Here is a 26123-nt window from a genome sequence, read left to right as displayed (position 1 = left end):
TTTAAATATAAAAAACAAAATAAAATGGAAGATTCCTGACATTGCACACAGAAAAAGATTTAAATTAAGTTGTGTTGCATTTCATAACTAAAAAAAAATGAGTTTGTAAGAGTTATCTTCTCTGCAGGGACCAAAATCAAACTTTAGCCATCTTCTGGAAGTGAGGAGACATTTCTTTATTGTTAGACTCCAAACAAAAAAGGAGGGAAAAATATATATATATTAGAAAAGATTAAGAATTTCCATCTCCCAAAGAGAAATAACATGAAAATAATTTAGAAATGACTTTATTAGTTTTTATTCAAACGGATAATTTAGGCCACAGAAGAAAATTGCACTTTTTTTCCAAACATATTCCCAGTAGAGTATACATTGGCGAAGCTCATGAGTTAAATGTAAATTAATTGTAAGAGGGAAACAGCAGATTAAAAATAGGAAAGCATGTAAGTGGTTAAAAAAAGGCATATAAGAAATGAAATGAAATAAGCATTTCATTGGTCTAAAGGTTTTATTTAAGGCAGCAGTTTATCTATATTTGATAGAAACAAGGAAAAAGAAAGAGCAAATCAAACTGAAGATGAAAAAACTAGATGCTCTAAAAATATGCATCAAAACATTAACATTTCAAAATGAACAAAACCACAAATCCAGTGTTGGTGTAAGAATGAATACCTGAACAGGGGTAGAATGTCAAAAAGGCACGGTATCAGTAATTATCTCTGTTGGGAAGACTTTCAGACTGGTCTGAGTTAAATCAGACCTTGAAAACCTTTTTTTTTTTAGTATTTTAAAATATGGATGTTCTTGTTGTTCTCAACGCACCATCAACACGAGACAGTGTTACAAATCTTTGAAAAATGTATAGTTGCCCATTAAGTCTGTATGAACGCTGAACCGAAGGCTTCTCATAAGTGCAGTGCCAATGAGGCGTTTCCAATATTTGTAAGCCCACCTGCCCAGTTGGTCTATTTGTCTTACAGACCGTCCTCTAAAAAAGCATTACAGCACCGAGTCGCCCTGAACTGAGCTGCATCGTGCAAGTCCAGGTTCATGGTTTAAGTCTGGGTTTGCCTTTATATTTTTACTTTTAATTTACTTTTGCTACACCTCAGTAACTTTGAATTTAGTACATTCGTTATGAACTTTTTATGCAGGTTTCATTTTTTATTTAATTTATAATGTCCTTGGTAAAGATAATATTTATATATAAAGAAAATACATATTAGTAGCAACATCAAAGTCCCCACCAAGAAATAAAATAGGTGTCATATTCATTGAGTTATTGAAAAATGAAAGCAATTTAATAACAAAATGTAATATTACAAATATTTTTTCCAAAAACCAGGTTCACTTGAGTTAATGAATGCAAGGCTTAAGCACATTTAGAAAGGCACTGTTGTTTTTTAAATGGCAGCAGTTGGAATATGGCTGTATTTTTGGCAGTTCTTCTTCATTGAGAAAAAGAATATTATTTTAAAAGCTACATTCTAATACTGTTATGCCTCGATATTTCACACACAAAAAAGTGTTGGATACAATCTAGAAAATGGATAATACGTTATGTGGACTGTTGTTATTTTGAGGCTGCCCGAGTCGGGCTGTTTGGTCTCGGCATGCAGGCACTCGTTAAAAAACAAGTTCAAACCAGCTGCACAGCAAAGGGAGTGGTGTCCAAAATAAGCTGAAGAAAGACAGGAGTGACCACAAGGTTAGTTAGCATCCTATTGAAGAAGATTTAAGGTTAAATTTCTTTTTTAAAAGAATTTTCTTACAAAGAAATGAACTGTGTGGAAAAATGAAGCGACGCATTAGATTTAGCTATTCACTTCTGAACTGTAACCATTGCCAAAGATGGCGATATCTAGAAAATAAAAGGGAAGCCCTGCCGTTAAACGTCTTTAAACTGGTAAGAAAATTAGCTCTAAACCCTACCAGAACATCTTTGTAGGCATGTTACTTTTTTAGCCTTCCAAATGTTATACAATGCTATTAATAAAATGTGAAAATGTAAATATATACCGAGTTAAATTTACAACAATAACCTTCATACCAGTCTTGAAGTTCAAATCTATGTGTGTGCATGCTTGCCATAGAGTAAGGGTTTTTATTTCTTATAGACTTTAGAAGAGTTTTACTTCTTAACAAATTTTTTGTAACTTTTCTGGCAGTTTGTTTTGGAATGTGGTATAGTTTTTTTTTTATTTTAAAATGTTCTGATGTCATCCATGGTGCATTCTTTTAAAGGTGTGGAACTTTGGCAAACCTCAACTCTGGCACAACCTTAATACACGTACATAAATTCAAAACAAAGCAGGACAAGGAATGAAGACCCCTGCAGATAATTCGTGTGGAGGTCAGCAGCCACCAATGTGAGATATTCTTTGTGATTTATGTGGCATGATGTTCACACACTGCCCCATTTCTCTGCTCTTCATCATGGCCTCCACGTCTCATCCGCTGGCTGTTTTACGTGCTAGACCAAACTACAAAGAAAAGGATAGAAAAGTTAAGACAATGCATTTACTGGGCATGTCCTTCTAAAATTATAGCCATTTAGAGCAACAAAGAATTATAAATATTTAAAACATTGAATATTATGGCTTGTAAAAGAAAGATTGTCACAAAAAGTCAGTACAAATTATTTTTTGTATTCAAACATAGTTGTTAAGTTGTAAAAAAGGATCGAGTACAACCTAAAAATATGCTGATTTGACAGATTCTTTAAATCAGCTGACATAAAAATACTAACAATTCTGACTTTTTTTTTCCCGATGTCTTGATACTCACTAATGATGATGACGATGATGATGACTATGACAGCTATCAGGATGGCCCACATCTGCAGGCAGAGAATCGAGCGCCACAAAAATTAAACACATTTAGGCAAACAGATCATTTGTCAAACAAATTCGGTTAATCTGTATTATTATTGCTGCTTCGATAAAAAAAAAAAAAAAAAAAAAAAAATCAACAACTGGTGGTTTGTTGAATCTGTGAAGTACAGTTTGGGGCAAAACTGAGAGTTACCTTGCAGTTCTTCCACCAGTATTTCCTCTTTAGCTTAGCAGCACTGGTCTCAAACTGGGAAGCTCCAGCTTGCAGTGCATCTGCTCGGTCATCCAGTTCCGACAGTTTCTGATCACGTTCCAGCACTTTGTCCACATTAACACGCATGATATCCACCACCTATGAAGAACAGACAACAAATAAAAAGCAAAAAAGAACAGTTTGATGTGCTTTTACTTTGGATGTTATGCAAGAAAAAATGTATTTGAATTGTCAACTACAAAAGATTTTGAACGAAAAAAAGATTTTTGTTTGTTTGATTCTAACTTTCTAACCTGATGATACAACAGGAAAAGCAAAACATTCGTATTACGATGGCAGAGTCACAACGTGTTTACAAGTTAGGTTAGAATAAGATGGAGACAAAACACTAGTAATCAATTTCTAATTTAAAAAAAAAACTGACCTTATATTAATAATAAAAAATAATCTGACAAACATTCATGTCCTTACTGTGTTCTATATGAATATGACCTATATGTTTCATTGATTTACAAAGCCAACTGCCCCAGCCCACTGCAGCAGAGAACAGGAGACGCATGCATGCAGGCCTTACATAACCATGAAGGTGGTGATTACATAAATATCTGGCAGCTAGTTGACACTACGCTGCAAACTCAAGTTAAGGTTTTTGAAGGCTTGGTAAATCTTAAAGGGCCCATGCGAAGCACTAAAGAGTGCCAGGTCGTTTACATATCTGAAACAACTGCAAAGTTTTAATTAAAACCCTCCTGGCATATAAACTGAGATCCATGGGAAGAAGTATGCAGAAAACATCTATCATAGTAGGTAGAGGTATTATACTTATTGGAAATAGCATGAGGGCTTCATACAGTTTAGTGGTTAGCACTCATGGGGAGGAGGTTCAAATCCCAGCTTGTGTATGGTTGTGTAGCCCTGTTGAATTAGAGAACTGTCAAGGATGTACCCCGCCTTTGTTCAACAGTTACTGGATAGGCTCTTACAACCCACTGACTCCAAACAGGATTAGGCAGGTTTATAAATTGGATGGATGAAAACTGTGTGCAAATTTTTTTTCTAGGCACACAAACATACACACACGAGGTTGATGTATTGCCCATCTCCATGGAAAAGACAAAAACTCGTCCTACCTCATCCACCTGAGCCTGCGTCTGCTGCAGACGCTTGTTGCTCGAGGCTGCCCCGGAGCCTTCTGGACCAAGGGTTGACCTGATTCAACAAACATTTATATGATATTTTTTATTTTAAGATTTTTTTCTTTTAGACAGAAATTGGTTTCACATCATCAATTTAGAAAATATTCAATCCACATCTTGAATGTCAAAGGCCTTTTTCTACTTTGAGGGCTTTGAGAAGATCTCTTAGTTCCCTAAAAAGCAAGTCCATTATCTTTAAGACTTTATTAAAACACATTTCCTTCATTACTTCTATAATTATAGACACTTTTTCAGTTTTAGAAACTACATTCGAGACTTTTTATACTAAACGTATGTGAGCTACAATCTGCAATAAATTTGTCAATACATAAACAAAAGGGTGGAGAACAATGAAAGGCAAGTTCACACTCAAGTTCAATTTCATATCGCTTTATGTAACTAAAGGGGAATTTTCCCCAGATGTCCTGCAATAATACTGCCACACATTCACACAAATCGATGTGGGCATGACAGTGTGTCATGTGGAAAACAGAAGGTCCTTTTACAGTGTTTCCACGAAACAGGTTGTTCAGGTACATCAACCTAAAATAATAATAAAATAATAAAAACAACCCCAGATTTCTTTTTAAAACCATTGATATTTTAATAAACAAAGACTTCAACAAGTCCTCCATGCCATCATCTAATGCTGCATGTGAGGACTTCGCAGACCACTTCATGGGTAAAATCAATGCCATAAGATCAAACATTTCATCCATGCAAAACACTGATCTTAACAGACCTCCAGCATTGTCTTTACCAGAAGAAACACTGGGGAGTTTTGTCCTGGTTGATGCAGAGATGCTTGGTCGAGTTGTATCCCAAGTAAACACTACAACCTGCCTTTTAGATCCCATTCCCACTTCACTTTTTAAAACATTTTATGGATTCTTTGAGTCAGAGCTTTTAAATATAGTAAATTGCTCTCTTCAGACGGGGGTCTTCCCCTCTGCCTGTAAGACGGCGGTGGTGAGGCCCCTTCTGAAGAAGAGTCAATTAGATCCAAAAAATCTGGATAACTATAGACCCGTATCCAACTTACCATTTTTAAGTAAAATAATAGAAAAAAGTGTCGCTACTCAACTGCATGAGTTTTTAAATGCCCAAAAAATTTTAGAAAAATATCAGTCTGGTTTTAGGAAAAGCCACAGTACAGAGACGGCTCTTTTAAAGATCGTTAATGATCTTAGATTAAACTACGATTCACAGAAACTTTCTGTTCTGGTGCTACTGGATCTTAGTGCCGCTTTTGATACAGTAGATCACCAGATTTTATTAGACAGACTTAGTAGTCTAGTGGGCCTTTCTGGAAATGTTCTTAAGTGGTTTTACTCTTACCTGACAGATCGACACTTTTATGTAAGTATGGATATGTGCTCTTCAGGAATCCACGAAATAAGCTGTGGGGTTCCCCAAGGGTCAATTTTAGGGCCAATACTTTTTAATTTGTATATGTTGCCTCTTGGGGAGGTCATCAGGAGACACGGCGTTGACTTTCACAGCTATGCTGATGATACACAGCTTTACATCGCCGTGTCTCCTGATGACCTGGAACCTGTCAACACTCTTTTAAACTGCATTTTAGATATAAAGTTGTGGATGGCAGAAAATTTCTTAAAGCTCAACCAGGACAAAACTGAAGTTTTAATCATCGGTTCTGAAGACAAGAGAGAGATGATTTTACCACATCTTCATAATTTTAAACCTTCTCAATGTGTGAGAAACCTGGGCGTACTTTTTGACTCTGAGCTAAATTTTATCCCACACATTAAAAATGTCGTTAAGACAGGATTTTATCATCTCAAAAACATTGCCAGAGTCCGCCCGTTCCTCTCTCTTGCCAGCACAGAGGTACTAATGCATGCTTTTATTTTCAATCGTTTAGATTACTGTAATGCCCTGCTCTCTGGTTTACCCAAAAAGTCTCTTTCAAACTTACAACTTCTACAGAACTCAGCGGCACGAGTTCTGACGAGAACCAGAGGGCGGGAACACATTACACCGGTTTTAAAATCGCTGCATTGGCTCCCTGTGCGTTTCAGGATTGATTTTAAAATTCTTTTAATGGTTTATAAATGTTTTTATGGTCTTGGGCCTTCTTATTTAAATGATATTCTTTTAAAATATGAGCCCTCGCGGACCTTGAGGTCTTCCGGTACTGGCCTCTTAGTTGTTCCCAAGGTGAGGACCAAAACTTATGGTGAGGCTTCGTTCTGCCATCACGGTCCTCGCCTGTGGAACGGCCTTCCGGAGAGCCTCAGGGCCGCAGAGACAGTAGAGGTTTTTAAGAAGAGGCTCAAGACCCACCTTTTTAATTTAGCTTTTAGTTGATTTTAACTGCTAATTTATTCTATTAGTTTTAGTATAGGCTATTTTATTTATGTATTTATTTTAATTTTATGCATCTTATTTTCAATTTTATGTTTTTTTCTTTTTTCTTTTTTATGTTTTTAATTTTAGCATCTTATGATTTTAGCGCCAGTGTTTCTTGAGGGGATCTTTTCCTCCAGGGATTGCCGGCTTGGTCAGTGGTTGTTGCTGCAGTTGTTGCCCTTGCTGGGGCGGCTGGGGTCTAATTTTACAGCTTTTGGCTGTGAGGGGGACCCCGGTGTTGTCCCGGTCTGGGTGGGCACTGTAGCGATGTTCCGGTGGCCGGGCTGGCTCCTGGTATGAAAGGATTCCCAGATACTGTTTCCTCACAGCAGAGCTAAGCCATACTTGTTTATTTATTTATTTATTTATTCTTTTACAGTTACATAGTCATATTTCATTGTACGTGGGAGCCATGGGTCATGTGGTTTAATGGAGGGGAGTGGGAAGGGTGAAGGGTGGGTTGGGGTTTTTATTGTAATGTTGTGTGTTTACTGTTTTTAGTGTTAAAGCGCTTCGAGCTGCACAAAGTGCATGAGAAGCGCTATTTTATAAATAAAGTTTGATTTGATTTGATTTAAAATATATAAAAATGAACAGATAATTTCCAAAAATACTTATAATTTTGGACCTTGCTTGGAAAAAAGGATAACAGCTGCAGAGATAATTTTGAATAATTGCAAGTTAATTTTCTGTCTCCAAGTTTGTTTAGAGATATAGTTGTCATAAGTGACTTTTTCCAAAGGAATTCAATAGAAAGCTCAGCAGGTTGAGCAACCAACTGTCTGTCAATCATTTGAGGTAAACTCTCAGGCTTGACAGTCAGTAAGTGTGGACGACTAGCAAAGATGGCTACACGCATTTACCAAGAACACCAATGTAAACAAAGCATGAACACACCTAAAGCCTCTTTTCTGCTTCTCCACCTTATGGCTGAACATCAATTCATGGTTCGAAAATTAGATTGCTGTAAATCTAAAATTCCCTTTTCTGCAGATGCTACCTAATCTACTGAATATTCATTTTCTGGTCATTTGCTTGTGAAGAAAAAAAAATTAACTTTACAATGAAGTAAAAAACACAACTTTAAACAAAACATATGGTTTCTTTTGCTTAATATGATGTTATATGCTCGAGAAATAAATCTATTAAAACATCTTATTAAATCCCATTACGTTGCTTGTCATGACTGTGCCACCTAAATGAAACAACTAATATAAATCAGGCAACAATATTAAGGAAAACTAAAGACTTCAAACCAATCGTCGTCATTTTGCAATCTTTTTGTTATACGATGTGATAAAAGTCAAATCATAGAAGCCCAACAGCAGTGTCAGAATAGATCCACAGTATGCAGGGCTCCAGACTAACTTTTTTCACTAGGAGCACTGTGGCCCCTGAATGAAAATTTTAGGGGCACAACCTGAAAATTTAGGGGCGCATACCGTAAATCAACATGCAAACCAGATCTTCTAATTTCCACTGTATTATAAATACACTAAATAAAATAAATAAAGTAAATAAATACTTTAATTATAGATGCAAAAATTACAATCTGCTTTTTCAAATTCAGTGTCAGATTTTATTCTGCACTTTTGAAGATGCAACAAGAAGGTAAACTGACAGCAGCATCGCTGTCATGACAAAAAAAAATAGTAAACAATATACCATAAATTTAGAATAAAAAAAGTTTTTAGTAACAAGTGATTACCGTAATAACCTTTCGGTCATTTCACAGTTAAGAACAATACTTAAATGTATGTAAACATTAGGGGATGGAAATTCATGTTGGCGAAACCAAATAGGTGCAGCCAAGATGCACAATAATTTGAGATCACCCAGATGGACGTAACGCTGCACAGATCACCTGGTGTGAGACATATTTTTGTTTTTGCTCTAACATCACCTGTCAATCAAAACCAAAATATCACCAGAAAGGGGCGGAAGCAAGACCCCAACCTGACCAAACACAGCTGGAAATTTAGTACTGAACTGACTGAAAGCTGCCCTACAGACTACAAAACAATGCATTATGGGACATGCGTCCTGATGGGTTTTTGTAGTTCACTGATCAATTAAAATAATTTAAAATACCAACTGATTAAAAAAAGGCTACATACATCACAAAACATTGAAATAATTATAAAAGATGTAATATCACAGATCGTACTTAGGGGGAGAGGCATAATTATTAAATTGAATGTTAAGGACAACTCCAACTTCCTGTTGCAGCTTCGCCATCTCCCGCGGGAGCGGTGTGCTGTCGTTACAGCCGTGCATGAGAGCCGTGGTTTGCTTCGCGAGTTTGAGACCCCTGCTGTACACTCTGGCACTGGTATACTAGCCGCAGGTCGAAAGAACGAATCAATAGTTCGCTAGCTGTTCATAGCTCAGACGCACATATCAGGTTGTGATGATTTGTCTCCGTTTCCTTCCCACAGACGTTAACGCGCACTCGATTATCTCTAGGCCCCGCCCCTCCACATATTTTAGCCACTTGCAGTGACTTTCCCTATTCTTCTCACACGCATTGGCCGCCTCAGGCATCACTCAATGACATGCGAGTGTGCGCTCGCGTGTGCTCCAGTCTCACGAGTGTGTGTGTGTCTGTCTGCGTGCGTGTTGGCTCGTGTCTCATTGATGATTTCATTGCTCATTTCATTGATCATTGACGGGCCGCTTCCACGTTTAATGAATAAAAAAATACGGAGGGTGGGGGAGGCAAATTTACTGGTCGCGCATGTGCGACTGGATGTAAAATTCAGTCGCACAGTCTCAAATTTTGGTCGCAAAATGCGAGCAAATGGTCGCAGTCTGGAGCCCTGGTATGTTTTCAACATTTTTTTGTAGCCATTCTAGGTTTTATGCAGAGAGTGTACTCAAGTCAACAGCAGACCTTGGAGACGGCATGCGTCTATTGTCACAGCAGCAGTGCAGGGTGTTTCAACTCATGCCACCACTTCGGTTTTGCTCTCCTGTAACCTTTGTTAACCGTTTGAATCAGTAGTTCCAGTTTCCCACCAGAAATCCTGCCTCAGCTAAGTCATGACTTTTTCTTTGCAGCCCATGTGAGCATATCAGTGCCCACTGACAGTTTGTTGCCTCTGCAGCAACAATAGGAATGTGTCAAGAGTCCTCCTGTGATATTTGAATTTTAAGAAAAGGGGGAAAAAGTGAGACACTTTTTAACTAAAATAAATGTAATTTAAAGATAAATAGAATTAAAAACTGTAAAAAAAACAACAACATTATTATTATTGAGTAATATTGTGTAATTTAACAACAAAAATATAATGTTAGCAAATGAATGAATGCTACGAGTGTGTGGTTCAGCACTTGGAAGAAAAAGCTAGTTTCCTCACACTTAAGTGTAAACAAATCATTAGTAAAAATCATTCGTAAAAATCTCAAGTTACAGCACAAACTACTTCTACATAAAAGGATATAAAATGAAAATCAATGTCTGTCTGAAGCTTTTTTCTAAAAATCCACTAATGAATCTAAAAAAAAAGCAAATCTGTGCAATTTAAAGAAAAAACTAAAGTTTTTCTTGAAACTACAAAAACGTCTGAACTCATCCTTTTCCAGGAACAAGACTTTTTTGTCAAACATTTTGGTTGTTTTACTGATAACAGCTTTTAAAAATTATTTCTTGATGTGGCCCACTGTTGAACCACTTTTTTTTTTAAACAGAAGAGAAATAACTTGAAACTGTTGCTTTAAGGGTTCCTCTGAAATTATCAGATAGGAGAAATAGAGTTTCAATGTTTGGAGAATTTTAATCTGAGGTCATGAGTGTTTAAGAAACCAGCACATCAGTCATGAATTGAGCATTGCTGCAAGAACTATCTCTTCAGGAAATAATTTAGTGAAAGATTAGGTTTTTACAGTTTAATTGTACTTAAAATATTTACATTGGTTAAGTGATTTGTAGAAATACAGCATTTTAAAGAACGTTTAGTGTAAAGCAAACACCTCCACAAGCAAAGAGATCTTTTGGGAGGATATTCTTTTTAATACTTGGTTGTTCAGATACAAACAATAATCAGTGTAAAGGGTATTATTCTTTTAAGTAACAAAAAAGCTCCACAAACACGGGAGAGCTCTTAAAACCAGACAAGATTTGATAATGATATGGGATTATTTCATGACAAAATATACTGGTTTATCTAAAAGATACAGTCGTCAAACAAATAAAATGTAAACACAAAAATAAAGGAAAAGACACAAGAGGAATAGAACTCAATCAAACTGTCGTCACAAAATTTGTTTCAAAAACATCTTAAGAACTGGTTCAAGACGCTCCCACAAATAATGCCTGTTTACCTTCTTCAATCAAACCATGCCATCATAAATGTCAACAAGTTAGAAACAATGTTTTTATGATTGTATAGTGCTTGTGATTGTCTCTCCTGGTTTTAAATTATCATTGTATTGTTACCACTTAAGATGTTTATCAATTCCTACTGTTCTATTATATTTGTATTTAGTTTTTACATATTGTTTATACTGCTCTTTTTTATTTATTTATATTGCATTTTTACTCTTTTGCAAGCTTGTTATATACTATAATTCTACTTTTTGTTCATGTTGTATTTTTGCTGGAAATTTCACATAGTTTTAAGGAAGACAAGGTTGGTACCAGTCCAAGGACTACTGATGAATAATAGCTTTATGATGTTTTTTAATGCACAATATCCCTGTTAAATAAACAGATAAACGAACAATTATTTAAATAATATGTCCCTCATATTTGTTTTTTCTAAACAAGCAACAGTTTAAAAAACGCTCCGTTTCATCTTTTATAGAAAAAATAATAATAATAATAATTATTGAGGTCATCATCCAAAGTTAATATTAACTTACAAAAAAAGTTGTATTTTAGTTAAATCTCCTTCCAGAGAATTTCTACTGCTGAAATTAAATTAAATTTGAATGTCAGTCACCGTTCCCCAACTCTGTTCATGAATATGTCAAACAAGTCTGACTTTCATCAAACCTTATCCTAATTATTATGCTCCTATATTTATGCTTTTTATAGTAGACATCGGTGATGTTATATTATTAAAAATAAAAAATGGTACATTAAAAAACCAAACAAACAAACAAAGAGAGCAAGATATTGTGTTGTTGTCACTCCAAACTAGCAGTAATCCGCATATTATGAATGTATGTGATATTGATATTGCGTTGTTAAACTATATAATATGGGCAGCTAACTAGAAGAAGCGAGGCCGACTTCAGACAGACAGACCGGTTCAACAGAAACATAAACTTGACCGTACTTAACAGATAGTCCTTCATTATATATTTTGAAATTTTAAATAAGTTCTTAACCACCTAAAAAAAACGATGAAAGTTTTCCCAAAAATTGACTTTTAAGTAGCAACAGCGCGCGACTGCTAACGCTAGCTTAGCTTTCATTACCTTCAGAAGAGAAAAAACGAGCTAACCTATTTAGCACTTGTTGCATGCTAGGAGCAAAGTTTAGGGCGTTCTCTTTTCGGCGTTTCATAAACGGTAACACGACACACATTAGGTTGAAAATATTTCAAAAGCTACGAAAACAGGTTTATAGACTTACATGATGAAGATTATTGTGTTTTAACGACACCGCCGCTGTTTCTCGATAGTTATTTCTCCGCCGTAACAGCTAGTGCTGTCGTTTGAAATGCTGCCTTCAGGGTCGTCGGAAACGGGAAATACCAAACAGTGAGAATTATTGTTCAAGATTGACTAATTTCAAGAAACTCCGTTTCAAATGGTTGTATGGTTACAAAAACTGAGATGTGGTAAAGATAAAAAATAATTCATAACATAAAAACGTTATTGGGCTTGTTCAAACAGACACTTTTGCAGAGAAATATAATTATTTGATCAACCATTCTTCTTTCTACCCCTAACAGATGTAAAGTAGTAATTGTTTACTGGATTTAAAAATAATAAAAATAAAACATTTAATTCAGTGTAGTATAGACAGTCTTAAAAATTACATTTTGAAGTACGGAACACCCTCCCCCCTCACCCCAAGATCAGATTTCAAGAACTCAAAAGGTCCAGTATCCTTGTTTAGACAAAATCTCAATACTCAATAAAAAATTAAATCTCTGTGTTCCTGTTTGTTATCATAGAGTGTAATGTGTGGAGAAAGCAACGACAAGCTCATGATCAGCATGTGACAGGAAAACACACAAAAATTCCTTTAGCTGCCTGTAGTTGTTCACAAAGCAATTTTATTTTATAAAATGCTCAGAGAAATAGAATAGTCATTAAAGAAGACAGACGCAGAAACTAAATGGATCACTTGTGAATTGAATAACAGATATTAAGAAAAAACATCACAAGTTTGAATAAAAGAAGTTTAATAAGTTCTTAACCACCTAAAAAAACGATGAAAGTTTTCCCAAAAATTGACTTTTAAGTAGCAACAGCGCGCGACTGCTAACGCTAGCTTAGCTTTCATTACTTTCAGAAGAGAAAAAACGAGCTAACCTATTTAGCACTTGTTGCATGCTAGGAGCAAAGTTTAGGGCGTTCTCTTTTCGGCGTTTCATAAACGGTAACACGACACACATTAGGTTGAAAATATTTCAAAAGCTACGAAAACAGGTTTATAGACTTACATGATGAAGATTATTGTGTTTTAACGACACCGCCGCTGTTTCTCGATAGTTATTTCTCCGCCGTAACAGCTAGTGCTGTCGTTTGAAATGCTGCCTTCAGGGTCGTCGGAAACGGGAAATACCAAACAGTGAGAATTATTGTTCAAGATTGACTAATTTCAAGAAACTCCGTTTCAAATGGTTGTATGGTTACAAAAACTGAGATGTGGTAAAGATAAAAAATAATTCATAACATAAAAACGTTATTGGGCTTGTTCAAACAGACACTTTTGCAGAGAAATATAATTATTTGATCAACCATTCTTCTTTCTACCCCTAACAGATGTAAAGTAGTAATTGTTTACTGGATTTAAAAATAATAAAAATAAAACATTTAATTCAGTGTAGTATAGACAGTCTTAAAAATTACATTTTGAAGTACGGAACACCCTCCCCCCTCACCCCAAGATCAGATTTCAAGAACTCAAAAGGTCCAGTATCCTTGTTTAGACAAAATCTCAATACTCAATAAAAAATTAAATCTCTGTGTTCCTGTTTGTTATCATAGAGTGTAATGTGTGGAGAAAGCAACGACAAGCTCATGATCAGCATGTGACAGGAAAACACACAAAAATTCCTTTAGCTGCCTGTAGTTGTTCACAAAGCAATTTTATTTTATAAAATGCTCAGAGAAATAGAATAGTCATTAAAGAAGACAGACGCAGAAACTAAATGGATCACTTGTGAATTGAATAACAGATATTAAGAAAAAACATCACAAGTTTGAATAAAAGAAGTTCGAGATAACTTGTGTTTGAATCAGTTTCAGGTACACACAATAACAATGGACATGGATCATGTCTCTCTAGATTAAGAAAAAAATTTAAAAAACTAAAATCTATTTTAGTTAGAAAAAATAATAGTCTATTTTCAGGTATTCTGAAAAAAGGCGTTATATTTTCAGACTAAATGCAGACATCTCCAGCTCTCATTGCACACACTAATTCTTGCAATCAGGTTTCTTAATGTTTTTGCTTCAAAATAACATTTCATACATTGATCATTTCATACATATATATATATATATATATATATATATATATATATATATATATATATATACATACAATTTTTTTTTACTTGTTGAAAGATCTACTTTGATTTATCAAGAGTACATGCTAGCTGCAATAATTTGCAAGGTTGTGGTTTGTCTATTTGCTGTTTCTCAACTGAGGTGGTTTGCGTTTTGGCTCCGTTCCAGATCCTTCAAAAACCTCAGCTTCCTTTGCAGCTTCAGTTGGTTTCTGGGGGGGAAGTTTTTTTTTAAATCAATGCAGAGGTTTTAGTTTTATTTTAAACACAAATGTTTATCCATATTTTAAAGGTTAAAAAAATAGAGTTAGAAGTTACAGTGATTGTTTCTTTGGTGGCAGCAGCTCCATTGTGCAGCATGCTCTGACTCTCCTCCTGTTAACGCACAGAAAGTTTTATTTCAGTGACTTATGAACAGACTTGAAATAAACAACAAAGCACTTACTTATATATGTGGTAACATGTTTGGATAAATGGGTAATCAAGCTTTCTCTGTTGGCCATGCGATATGTGGAGCAGGCACATGAAGTAAGATAAAGTCGGCGTTAATGGCTTTGCAGGCCTGGTGTGTAGGATCACTGGCAAATGCCCCACTGACATGCTTGACTAAGTTACACCTTATCCCCATTGAAGACAGAGGTGCCTCTCTTTGTACAGTCATCAGGCGCCTCTCTGCCCTTGAGTTCACTCTCTGGACGGAGTCTCTGTTTACAATGTTTTGTTTCATCTCACTCTTTGCACAAACCCCTACTGGCCAAACAGGTGAGGCCCATTTTTTACTGAAACTTGCACACTTTTACTGATATTCATGCAGATTTTTTCATGCTTTTATGTAAAGATTTGTTTTCCTATGGTGCATAATATGTAATTAAAGTAAGGCATAACATAAATTGGTGACCTAGTTGGGCCAAATGCAGTTATGCAGTTAACAAATGCACTCTCTACCTAACCTCACCAAAAATACATGACACGTGATGTTTAGCAAAGACAATGATGTACAATGGCAAGTAAAAGTTTCAGCTATAGCCACACATGATTTTAATGACATATACATAAAGCACAACCAATACATCACTTACATTTCCTTCCTTCACTTCGGTCACCTCTCCGGCTTCGCTGGCTTCTGTGCTGCAGCCTCCAGGAGAACACTCAAATCCACGTCTTTGGCGAATCTTCAGCAGGAAATTATGGGCTGACGATTTTCCTATCAGTGCTACCAGTCCAAAAGGCAATCCAAATAACAGAATAACCTTAGTGTGACCTTACCTGATGATACATCATTCTGTCTCACTACAGACACTTTTACCTCCATCACAGATGTCGGCAACCAGCAGCATTGTAGTCAGCAGTTTTGTAGCCATGGCTTCCTGAAGAATTCTCACCATGCACAGAGCTGAAGGTTTGTTACCCCTGCAGCCCCTATAAATTTGTTTCACATCCTCAACGCCCACCTTCGTAACGGTAGCATTCCCTCTGGGAAAACAAGCATTGGGTGGAAATGGGATGAACAGTGTGTGATTGTATGCGTCTCTGAAACTGATCCTGTGGAAAATGTACAACCTGTTTAGGAAGGGTGGGTTGGATTCCACATGGATCGTTTCCAGCTTCCCTATAACACTGACAAAAACTATATCAAATGTAAATATGGATGAAATTCAATGTTTTTATCTAACCTGTACTGGCTCATTTTTCGTAAATCTGTAAAAGTTTAATTACTTGTAAAGATAAGTTTATTTATGAGGAAGAATTTCGGTTTATAAAAGGGAGACAACATTGTCCACTAGGTTACACTATTTCACCAAATGTAAAGATAATACTGTAGTACCAAGGCAAATAAAAGTCAAATCAATTATTCAGAGCAAAAACAATACAAACAAAAAACATTTAAGTCATATTATAACTGCTATGTGAAATTAAGGTACGGTTATATTTATATTTAAAAGTAGTATAAATGATGAAATTAAGAGAAACATACAAATAAAACATACAAATAAAATGTAAAAATAGTGGTATATTTGACATTTTCTTCATCCATCCTCTTCAAAGTTATTTAAATTCTGGTTGCAAGGCGGTCAAATAGCACTATATTAATTATTTTAATGCTGAAAGGCACAAAATATAATTTTAATGTATTTATTTAGAAATGTGCTCAATAGACATCCACAATAAGATATGTTTTTCTTGAATTCAGGATCTCAAACAAGACAAAAATAACTCCAGCATGCAGTGCCTATATTAAACAACAGAGGGCGCTACTTAAATTCCCGGTCTCCGGAAGTTGTGAGGCTGCGGCCATTTGAATTTGAAGTTCAGCGACTTGTTCCTCAGCGTTAGCTGATGTCAAAGACATGTTTAGCTGTATATATAGTTCTATGCGACTTCATTTTTTGGCAACTATGTGGGCGGGACAATGTAAAATATATGAAGGAATACCAGCACTTACGGTGAGATAAGTTGGTTAATGCATTTTTAGTCATTAACTAGCCGCTTACTTTTTTGGCTACCAATAGCAGGCTAGCAATGTCGTTACACTTGTCTACACGGTTTCTGATGACGATAATCGACGTGGCACCTGTTGATAATTTAAAAACCACTAGTATAACTGTCTGTAAGCAGTAAATTTAACGTTTGTGCAGCTATTCTCCATTTTGAGATCAGAAACAGCGACTCCGGTATTAGCTAGCTTTTCAGCGCTAGCTGCTGGTCTCTAAGGGATAAGCGGTCGTGCTGCAGGTAACAACACACGCGCTTGCCTGGTAATTCTTCAGGGGTTTCCAATATTGCTTACGATATTTATTAAAACTATTTTAAACATGTAATTGTACTTTTATTTCTTTTTTTATGGCGACATAAGATGATAAGTTTATTCATAGTTTTAGTAATAAACACCATTTTTTTAAAGAATCTCTTTAGCATTGCAAATTCATGGCATAATGTTATCTTTTATAGGCAAAAAGCTTGAACGTTAACTTTGTAATTGATGCCTTTTTAATTTTTTTTCTCATTATTTAATTATCAACCAAAATGACATTTTTTTTAAGTAATCTAAATTAGTTAAAGCAGTTAAGCACCGTTTACGTTCAGTTTTTCATCAACTGTTTTGTGATCTATTTGGGTAACTTTACCGTCTGGCAGCTTTGGCTGCTCTTAATAAAAAACAAAAAAATGATTTTGCTGAGGCTTACCTTTTCAGCTAAGCCTAAGGCTGCATTTCCTATTAAATTTTCTGCTGGTATTCACAAGTGCATGTTTTATAGTCGTTCTTCAATTGTTGCACATATTTAAATTTTTTTTGTTCTTGTTTTAGATTTAGGTCATCTTTGCTATGAACGCCTCCTCATCCCAGCCTTCAGCTTCAAGCTCTTCATGCAGAACACTACCTGGAGATGGGAATCAGGTATGCGGTTTAGGAGATTTTCGTCATCATTTTTTAAAAGTCAAATATAGTTTTATTTCTAATCAGAAGGATTGTCTCCTCTTCAGGTTCAACCAAAACCTCCTCTCCTCCAGATTCTGCGAGTCGCTGGAGCTCAAGAAGATGTCTTCACACTTAAGGAGGTGAGGGGCCGGTCATAGACACAAAACACAATCAGCTGTTAGTATACTTAAAAAGTGGAATGCATTTTATGCAAGGGTATTGTTTCTTGCTAAACCTACTTGTAAGACTTTACTATACAATTAAGCTTATTGCTTGTACTATAAATGTATTAACATTACATGTATTAAGCCTAACAGAGGCTTTAATGTTTCTGAAGCTATTTTATGTGTGTAGAAAATGGCCGAAATGGAATCACAACAGAAGTACCTGGTACTATAAGTGGGTTCAGTTGTTTAGGTTAAACTACATTCTACCCTTTTATTCGCTAAGGTGATGCACTACCTGGGTCAGTACATCATGGGAAAGCAGCTATATGACAAACAGAGGCAGCACATTGTCCACTGCCAAGATGACCCTCTGGGAGAACTGCTGGAAGTTGACAGCTTCTCTGTTAAAAATCCAAGGTATTTATTTGCATTTGAAACAGTTCCATTCCTAAAAATATTTAAAACCCTTCTTTGTTTTGGATAAAGTAGTTAAATTGAAGGTTTTTTTTGTTCACAGCCCAGTGTATGAAATGCTGAAGAAGAACTTGGTTGTGCTTGATTGCAGTGGTAAGTCATTCCTATATTTTCTAATTAGTATTTGAAATGTTTTTTTTTTCCCCCCAGAAATATTCTAATCATCAAGCAGTAAGGGAATGTCCAATTAAAATCAAGAGTTGCAGGACTGACATGACCAATTTCCTTATTTGTATTGCCTTTTTTTTTCTTCCTTTTTTCTTTTTCTTTGTAACAAATTCAAAGTGAAAGTATTTTTACAGAAAACCCCCTGGAATTTTTCCAGCCTGATCTTCAAACCGGCTAACGAGAGCTTCTTGGAGAGTGGTGTGATGCTATAATTAAAGGGGTGGGGTGTCCTTTGTCTGTTACTGTGTTTTATCTGAAATACAGACGCTGCAGAGAATCTTTCTGTGGGCCGAGAATGTATAGAGGGCGGAGTGGAGGATCGTGGTCAGGTAAAGCCGAAACATGGTGCTCAGAAGAAACGGAGACCTTCAGCTTTCACCTCACTACACACAACCTATGGAGCTACGTTCACTCTGTGCATCTGACGTACGTTCAAGAACGCGATAAACGCAGGTTCCTGAATGCGCGTTTAGCCCATGGTGTTTACACTGGACCAGCAGGGAGGAGCTTCTTCTTCTTTTACGGTTTATTGACTGTTTACTAGTGTGTGTCCGTTAGTTACTGTTTGAAGAGGCTTGGTGTGAAATGTCAGAGATGTTCAAATCTGGTGAATCTTGCTCCAGGCTTTTTCTCTTTTACAGCTCTGTTCCGATAAAAGAAAGACTTGGTGCCATAGAATTCTGGACGGGCACAAATTGCGTTTATTATTTTCTCCTTTATGATCAATTTTCAAACGGTTGGCACTAAGGTGAATTAAAATAGCGACGCCATCCATACGTCACTACCAAATCTGAGTACCTGGATAGTCAAAATTCAACCTACTTGCAATGGGTGTTCAATGGCCACGCATTTGGTAATTGGTCACAAAAACTTGCGTTGGTAGACTTAAACACAAGGGTTTATTTTTATGCCGACGCTCTTAAGCGTGCTTTCTCAAAGACTATTCATTGAAAGTGGCGGTTTGAATGAACGTGCGTTTCAGAGGGCGGGGTGAACAAAGCTTGAGGGGTTTGCAGGCTTAATGGCTGCAGCACCAGCTAGTTTAGATTTTATAATGTCTGCTTCTGCCAGCTTGTGTGTACTGAGGAGAATCCGAATGAGGTCTGCTCTCTTCGTAAGTGTTTATTTGTACAGAGTGGCACCGTCTCTGTACAACCCCAACATTGGTTTGGTCTGGTGGCATTTCCAGCACTTTTTTGTGAGCCACCAGCTCCACCCAGTGGATGGGGTGGGCAGAGTCACTGTCTCTGTCTGTGTCAGAGTTCTCTTCTCTGCTCCAAACTGGAGGATCTCAGTTCCCGATCAGCCACAGGCCTCATTACCTCTTCACCCATCCCCGGGTTCCTATTTACTCTTTTATTCTATTTCCTGTTGCATCTAATTAAAAAAGAAATCACCCCTTCCTGTATGCTGTATCATTTTCTCATTTCTAGTAAAAATACTATATTTTTTAATTTCCAGCTGTAAATCCAAAGTAGGATGTTGGCACATTTCCATTTGGATCTAATAAAGGCTTTTAGATTTGATGTCTTTTTCCAAATACAATAACAACAAAAATGTACAACTTTTTAGAAGTTCTAGCAGGATTCTGCTGATGACACGTGTCGTCTGAACCAGTCAGGGAGTGGATTATGGTGTGATTGCACATTATATTAGCATATCTGTGAAAGAGATTTTTTTTGGTCTCTTGAGAATATTCCTTTTTTTTTTCTTCATTTAAAATTAAACGCGTAGACGTCTGTAAAACCAGTATCATTTTAATTGCCATGTTTAAACATAAGGCAAACAGAGATGTTCTGAACTCTTTAAATGCATTTAATTTATGTTAATTACGGTAGTTTCTTTCTCTCTGACTGAATGTTTCTCTCTTTTAATTTTTCTGATGCTCCCAGATTCAGTAGAGAATTGTATCTAAAACTGTTCACGGGTGAATGCCTAATTTTCTTGTTCTTTTTGACCCTGAACCCCCCCCCCCCACACACACACACACAAACACACACACACAATGAGGCCACAATGAGAAGGAGCTGCGAGTCCTCCAAGTGCCCAGTCGCCGCTCTGTGCACTCACTTTCCTATCTACTCTTTTTGTAGGTTTGCGGAGGAGGTGTGATCCCAACAGGAGCGATGGCCAGCAGTGATGTGCCTCTCCTGCTGACACCCTGCCAGAGACGACCCCGCGAGCCTGATGATGGCAAGCCGTCTTTAACACACCACTTTTTTATACCGTTGTAGACCTGCTGGAGAGACGGACATTAACTCTTGAAAACCTCCCCAGAATCTCTTGAAGGCCTGCCACGCTCAGCCTGCAAACGGCCCAAACTGGATGTTACTCTGGACGATTGGGATCTTTCCGGCCTTCCCTGGTGGTTTCTGGGTAATCTCCGCAACAACTACAGCCGCAGGAGCAATGGTTCCACTGATATCCACACAAACCAGGTGAGACGGAGGGTTTAAACATAGCTTTGAAGACCTTAACGTTTTTATTTATAAATTAAATTACTCTTTGTAGTCTAAGTCAGGGGTGGGCAAACCATTGCCCGGGGGCCATATGCGACCCATCTAATTATCATATTTGGGCTGCCAAACTAGAGTGATTTATATTGATAATCCCTATTAATGTTTTATTTTCCCTTTTATTCTAGCGTCTCCACAAAGATGATGGTGCACTGCGAATCAATTGACATTTTTTAAGCTAGTTTTTACTCTGCATCTATGTGATGTTGGAATATTTGAAGGTTTTTCTGACATTCATGTGTTTTCTGAGTCGGGCGGGCATTTTCCCATCATTCCAACACCACATGAACGCAGCATTTCACTAAGGCCCCCTTTACACTGCATGCTTCAAGTGACCCAATTCTGTTTTTTTTTTTTTTTTTTTCATTTCATATGGCACAGATCGGATATGACTGGTGAACGTGTAAGCATGAAAAAACGCATGGATTCCGATTTTCTCAGATCGTAATCGGGCGTCATTCATATTTGGAAATAAATCGGATACGAATCGGATACGTGCATTTCCGTGTGCCATGTAAGCAGACAAATCGGATATTCCCCAGGAAATGCGAGTCGTATGTCAGTGACGTCAACTCAGGACACCACCAACTGAGGTCACATGACTTATTAAGGTGATTTTGTGCGCTGACTTTGCTGTTCGAGGACAGCTGGAGCCCCATAAGCGTTTTACCTTTCAGCCTCAGGCTTCAGACCTAGTCGGAAACCGCTGTTATTTCCGGTCCGGTCTCGGTCGGGACGCAAACGGTAACTAATCAAGCGGGACACCGTTGCTATGGAACAGGCTAGAAGCCGTTTTTTTCTTTGCTTGGATCGAACTGTTAGTACAGCACAATGTCTGCTAACACTTCCTCATTCAAAACTCAGAGTGAGCACATAAGCTGCCATAAGCAGCCCTCCTTTTTCCTCTCACGCGCACCCCCTCTCGTGCGCCTGCCTCATCCTGGAGCGCGTTGAGATTTTATCTAAAATGTAAAGCGCATTCTAAATAAAATTTATTATTATTATTAGCGCCCAAGGCAACGCCTCCTTCCGTCGCAGCGTTGCCTCCATGACAACCGCAGTCACACAAAAGAAACATAACAAAAAGGGGAGGGGGGAAACGAGCTTTGCTTGTTTCTTTTTTGCCATGCTAAACATTTGCCGTTTGGACCATTACGCATCTTCTAAATGGGCTTTTATTACTGTTATGATTATTATTAAGGGCCTGCTCGCTCATAATTTTTTAAATCTGTTTGGTCAGTGCTTTTTTTCTTGGCTGCAAGGACCGCGAAGAAGGATTATCATTAGGCTAATAATACATGCTAAGAACATTAGCCGTGGAGGTACTTAAAATTCTATGCGGGCGATGCCGCAATGAGCATCTTGGATGTAAACATGTGGGAATTCCATCAGCCTTTACTTTGTCTGGACACAACTGGAAACACATATTCATATGATGGTTTAGAGTTTCTCAGATCTGTGTAGCAGCATTTCCGTCTTCGGCGATCCGGCTGCCAGTCTGACAATGACAGGAATAACTTCAACAATTAGGTTTTTGTTTTTTTAAGTTTCTAGACCTCTCTAAAGAATGCAAATGTTCATAGATAAAACAAAAGTTGTCACAAACCAACTACTGCTCATTTAAAAACTAAAAATGAAGTTGGATTTCTTTATCAGATGTTTTTTTTAAAAAGTCTGCCTCTCACCACAAAGCATCTCTTGTCAGATTCTTTTAAAATTTGGTTTCATCGACTGGTTGAAGCATTTGAACAAATGTGTGTGTGTGTGATTGTGTCAGCTGTTCCTGTTACAGGAGGAGGACACAGCCATTGTGTCCGACACGACCGAAGACCTCTGGTTCCTAACGGAAGGCGGGAGTGAACAAGTGAGTGTGGAGATGAAAGAAGCTGTCGTGGAAGAAGGGAGCGGTGGAGAAGGAGAAGGTTCCTTTGAGGAAGACTGTGGAGGAACAAAGGAGGAAACGGCTGACCGAGAGGTAGGAACTGATGAAAGATGTTTGCTTCTCTTGAATGTCAGGTGTGTCTTTGCACCTGCAGATATGGGGATGATGATATGGACAGTGAAATAAATGACATCATGTTTGTGCAAAAAGCTTCAGTAATAAAATATTTTAACTTTTTTTTTCTCGTTTTTTTTCTTTCTTTTGCTTTGCTGTTTTTAAAGTATTTACAAGGTAGAAGATGAATTAGCAGTGAATAACAGGATCAAACTTTTGTCTGGGTATGAGTTGGACCATTTAAAGCCACACTCCAACTATATTTCTTTCTATTTTAGAAGCATTCCCAGTGGTCTTTTAGTTATGATTATGCGGTTGGAACTCATTGCAGTTGTGGTCGGGACTGTTGGGGCGAAAGATGGCCTCCTGCTAATTTCCCATCAGCCCTTTGTTGACACTCTCTCCTGCTAGCTTATAGCACCTCACAAACCGTCACATTAGTGTAGAAACAAACAAAATCGGGGAGCAATGTTTGATCTATCCAGCCGTAGAGTATTAAGCCAGATGGCAGATCAGACGAGGAAAAGGAAGATGTGCATGGATCCATTTGTGTTGATCTATTTACATCTGATCAATTTATCTCTTTTGCGTCACAAACTCAAGCTTTTTCAAACTGCCCGTTTTCAGCTGCTCCTGATCAATCAGGATTTAAATAAAGAAATATTCAAATGTAGCCTGAATCTTAATTTCTTTTACATATGTCTTCCATTTTGAGAAATATTCTACAAGAACTTTTTTAAAACAGGATTTTGTTGGAGTGGGTCTTAGGGAACTACAACAATCCATTTGTAAAGTATTGTACCTTGTGTTTTAGATGCAGGAGGAGCAGGACGAAGACTTGCAGTGTCTGAGCGATGACACGGACACGGAGCTCTCCACACAGGTCTGTGTTTTTAGGATTTTAGAGATTCTCCATGAACACTTAAAAGACGCCACACCTGACTTTTCACCTGCTTTGTCCCTTAGGATGCGTGGCAGTGTACAGAGTGCAAAAAGTACAACACACCTCTTCAGAGATACTGCGTCCGCTGCTGGGCTCTGCGGAAAAACTGGTTTAAAGATGTCCCTCGCCTCGCACATTCCCTGTCTGTCCCTGACATCCCGGCGTGCAGTTCTCTCGCCGCCCAAGATGACGATGACAGCGACGCAGGCATCGACGTTCCAGACTGCACCAGGACCGTGTCCGACCCAGTCATCTTGCCCTCCCACTCTAAAGCTGACCGACCATTGCCCCCCATGGGCATAAACAAAGGCAAAGGACCACATTCTTTGGGCTCTCACAAGGAGGAGCAGCTCTCAGAAGGGGAAAGTCAGGAAAGTCTAGGTATGGAGTTTGAAGACGTTCGACCAGAGGCGCTCTTGGAGCCCTGCAAGCTGTGTCGAGTCCGACCGCGGAACGGGAATATTATTCACGGAGGCACCGCCCACTTGCTGACCTGTTTTCCGTGTGCACGGAGGCTTCACAAGTTCCAGGCTCCATGTCCAGGATGTGGAAAGATAATTCAAAAAGTTATTAAGATATTTATCCTTTAAAAAGTACACAAACTGATAAAATAGAGTCTACAAGTTCTTAAATAAAGCTGTGTATATGTAACATATGAAGGCTCAAGGTGCACTCAAACACACAAATACAACAAACATGAACAAAATCCAGCACTTGTTAAGCTTGTTCTGGGGGACATTTTGGAGTGTTTTTGAAAGGACATGAACCAAACCCAAGGTTTGCTTTGCTGCCACGTGTAAATAAGGGAAATGTTTGTAGTATTTATTTATTTAATTCACATGGGGAAATATATTTGATTCAAATGACATGAAGGTTGTGTTTCCCCTTCTCTGTTCCACCAGTTCTCACGCACCATTTTAAGTTGGTTTTAGTTTTTATTATTCTGTTCCAAGGCAGTTTCTTTTATTTGTCCTATTTGATCAAAGTTTTATAGCAGTCCAGGTGTGGTGTCTTACTTTGTGCCATTTCACAGTCTTTTTTTTTTTTTTTTTTCCTGATGTTTGGGAGTTTTGACCTATAAAGACTAAAGGGGGTGCAAAATATGTATATATTTTTATTTTTTTGCCCTAAATAACAGATTTAATCTTAATTCTATCCTACCTATGTGTGTTTATTGTGACATTTGCTTAAATTCTAGCCCTCTTAAAGAGAATAATAGCAAGCTTAACCTGCCAGAGAATGAAAAGCTAGCATTTAAGTTTTCTTTTAAAGTTGGGGTGATGTCTATGTTCTATATTGCTTGTATTCTAATGGTTGTTATGCCTGAAGTAAGTTAAAATTGTACATTTATGTAAAATTTCAGAATGCTTTAGGGCCCATTCTGAACAAGTATTTATTTATGGTTAACCTTTAATTTTAATGGGCAACTTTGAAGCAGAAAAAGTTGCATTTGTACTCATTTGTACTATTCTATTGCCTGAGAAATGGACAGGAAATGGGCTTGATGCTTAATGTACAGTACCTCAAATTTAAAGGACAGCAAAGTACTTATTGAGGACTTTGAGTTAAATGTTTCCACTGCCATGACTTTGACCTTAAATGTGTCAATAGAATTTTTTTTGGTGCTTTTTTTCCCCTTGAGGTTGTAATGCTTTGTGATCAGCTATTTTATTTGTTATGGAGTGTTCTGCAGTTAATTCCTTTTATGTTTAAAATCATTTCTCCCCATCAGATGCTCGGTAATGCAATGCATGCAGCTCTTGTTCATTTCAAGAGAGGCCTAATACCTTTTTCTAATCCGGTTCATTCGAGCATTTTATGTTTTTGCCAGCAGGTGGACGGAAGATTCACCTTTGATTCAGTAGAAAGTCGGCGATAACCTCTAACCTGTACTTGCAGCATGGCTCTCGTGGTACCTGCAGCACACAGCACATGTTTATGAGCTACGTTGGCAGTGTAAAAATTGCAAAAAATCAAAGTTTTCTTCATTGCAAATTTGTGGCATCAAAAGAGAAGCTGAAGATGCACCTGGCCTTAAAGGATTGCAGCAGTTACAGATGTTAGTGACACTATTCTCAAATATGGATGATCGTTATGTTTAATTGTTGCAAATAAAAATTTTAACCTATAAAA

The 26123-nt window shown here is 37.4% G+C and overlaps 3 protein-coding genes across 6 annotated transcripts; 1 reads left to right on the top strand and 2 right to left on the bottom strand.

Moving 5' to 3' along the window:
• Positions 1 to 271: 271 nt before the first annotated feature.
• On the bottom strand, positions 272 to 12350 carry vamp3 (vesicle-associated membrane protein 3 (cellubrevin)). The gene is made up of 5 exons (XM_020703529.3): positions 12199 to 12350; positions 4179 to 4257; positions 3028 to 3186; positions 2788 to 2839; positions 272 to 2483 (listed from the first exon to the last, which is right to left on the bottom strand). Coding segments are annotated over exons 1-5 (309 nt in total). The 5' UTR covers positions 12201 to 12350; the 3' UTR covers positions 272 to 2466.
• Positions 12351 to 13868: 1518 nt separating this feature from the next.
• Positions 13869 to 15937, bottom strand: LOC144992215 (uncharacterized). The gene is made up of 4 exons (XM_078947720.1): positions 15615 to 15937; positions 15388 to 15521; positions 14627 to 14683; positions 13869 to 14520 (listed from the first exon to the last, which is right to left on the bottom strand). The coding sequence occupies exons 1-4, from the start codon at positions 15691 to 15693 to the stop codon at positions 14428 to 14430; spliced, it is 363 nt and encodes a 120-aa protein (XP_078803846.1). The 5' UTR covers positions 15694 to 15937; the 3' UTR covers positions 13869 to 14427.
• A 634-nt stretch (positions 15938 to 16571) lies between these two features.
• On the top strand, positions 16572 to 26123 carry mdm4 (MDM4 regulator of p53). Of its 4 annotated transcripts, none has more exons than XM_078947719.1 (11): positions 16572 to 17041; positions 17616 to 17705; positions 17792 to 17866; positions 18177 to 18310; positions 18411 to 18460; positions 18800 to 18864; positions 20629 to 20728; positions 20813 to 20973; positions 22844 to 23026; positions 23862 to 23930; positions 24014 to 26123. In XM_078947719.1, exons 2-11 carry the CDS (start codon positions 17634 to 17636, stop codon positions 24578 to 24580), a joined length of 1476 nt encoding a protein of 491 aa, XP_078803845.1. In that variant the 5' UTR covers positions 16572 to 17041; positions 17616 to 17633; the 3' UTR covers positions 24581 to 26123. The 4 variants fall into 4 exon arrangements, with proteins under 4 accessions (XP_078803845.1, XP_004069200.1, XP_020559184.1 ...); XM_004069152.5 differs by having other exon boundaries at positions 16573 to 16752; XM_020703525.3 differs by having other exon boundaries at positions 16573 to 16752; positions 22829 to 23026.

Source organism: Oryzias latipes, chromosome 5 (genome assembly GCF_053564925.1).
Source record: "Oryzias latipes strain Hd-rR chromosome 5, Olatipes_Hd-rR_3.1".
NCBI lineage: Eukaryota > Metazoa > Chordata > Actinopteri > Beloniformes > Adrianichthyidae > Oryzias > Oryzias latipes.
Note: the sequence above shows the minus strand (reverse complement) of the source record. Positions and strands in the feature narration are given on the sequence as shown.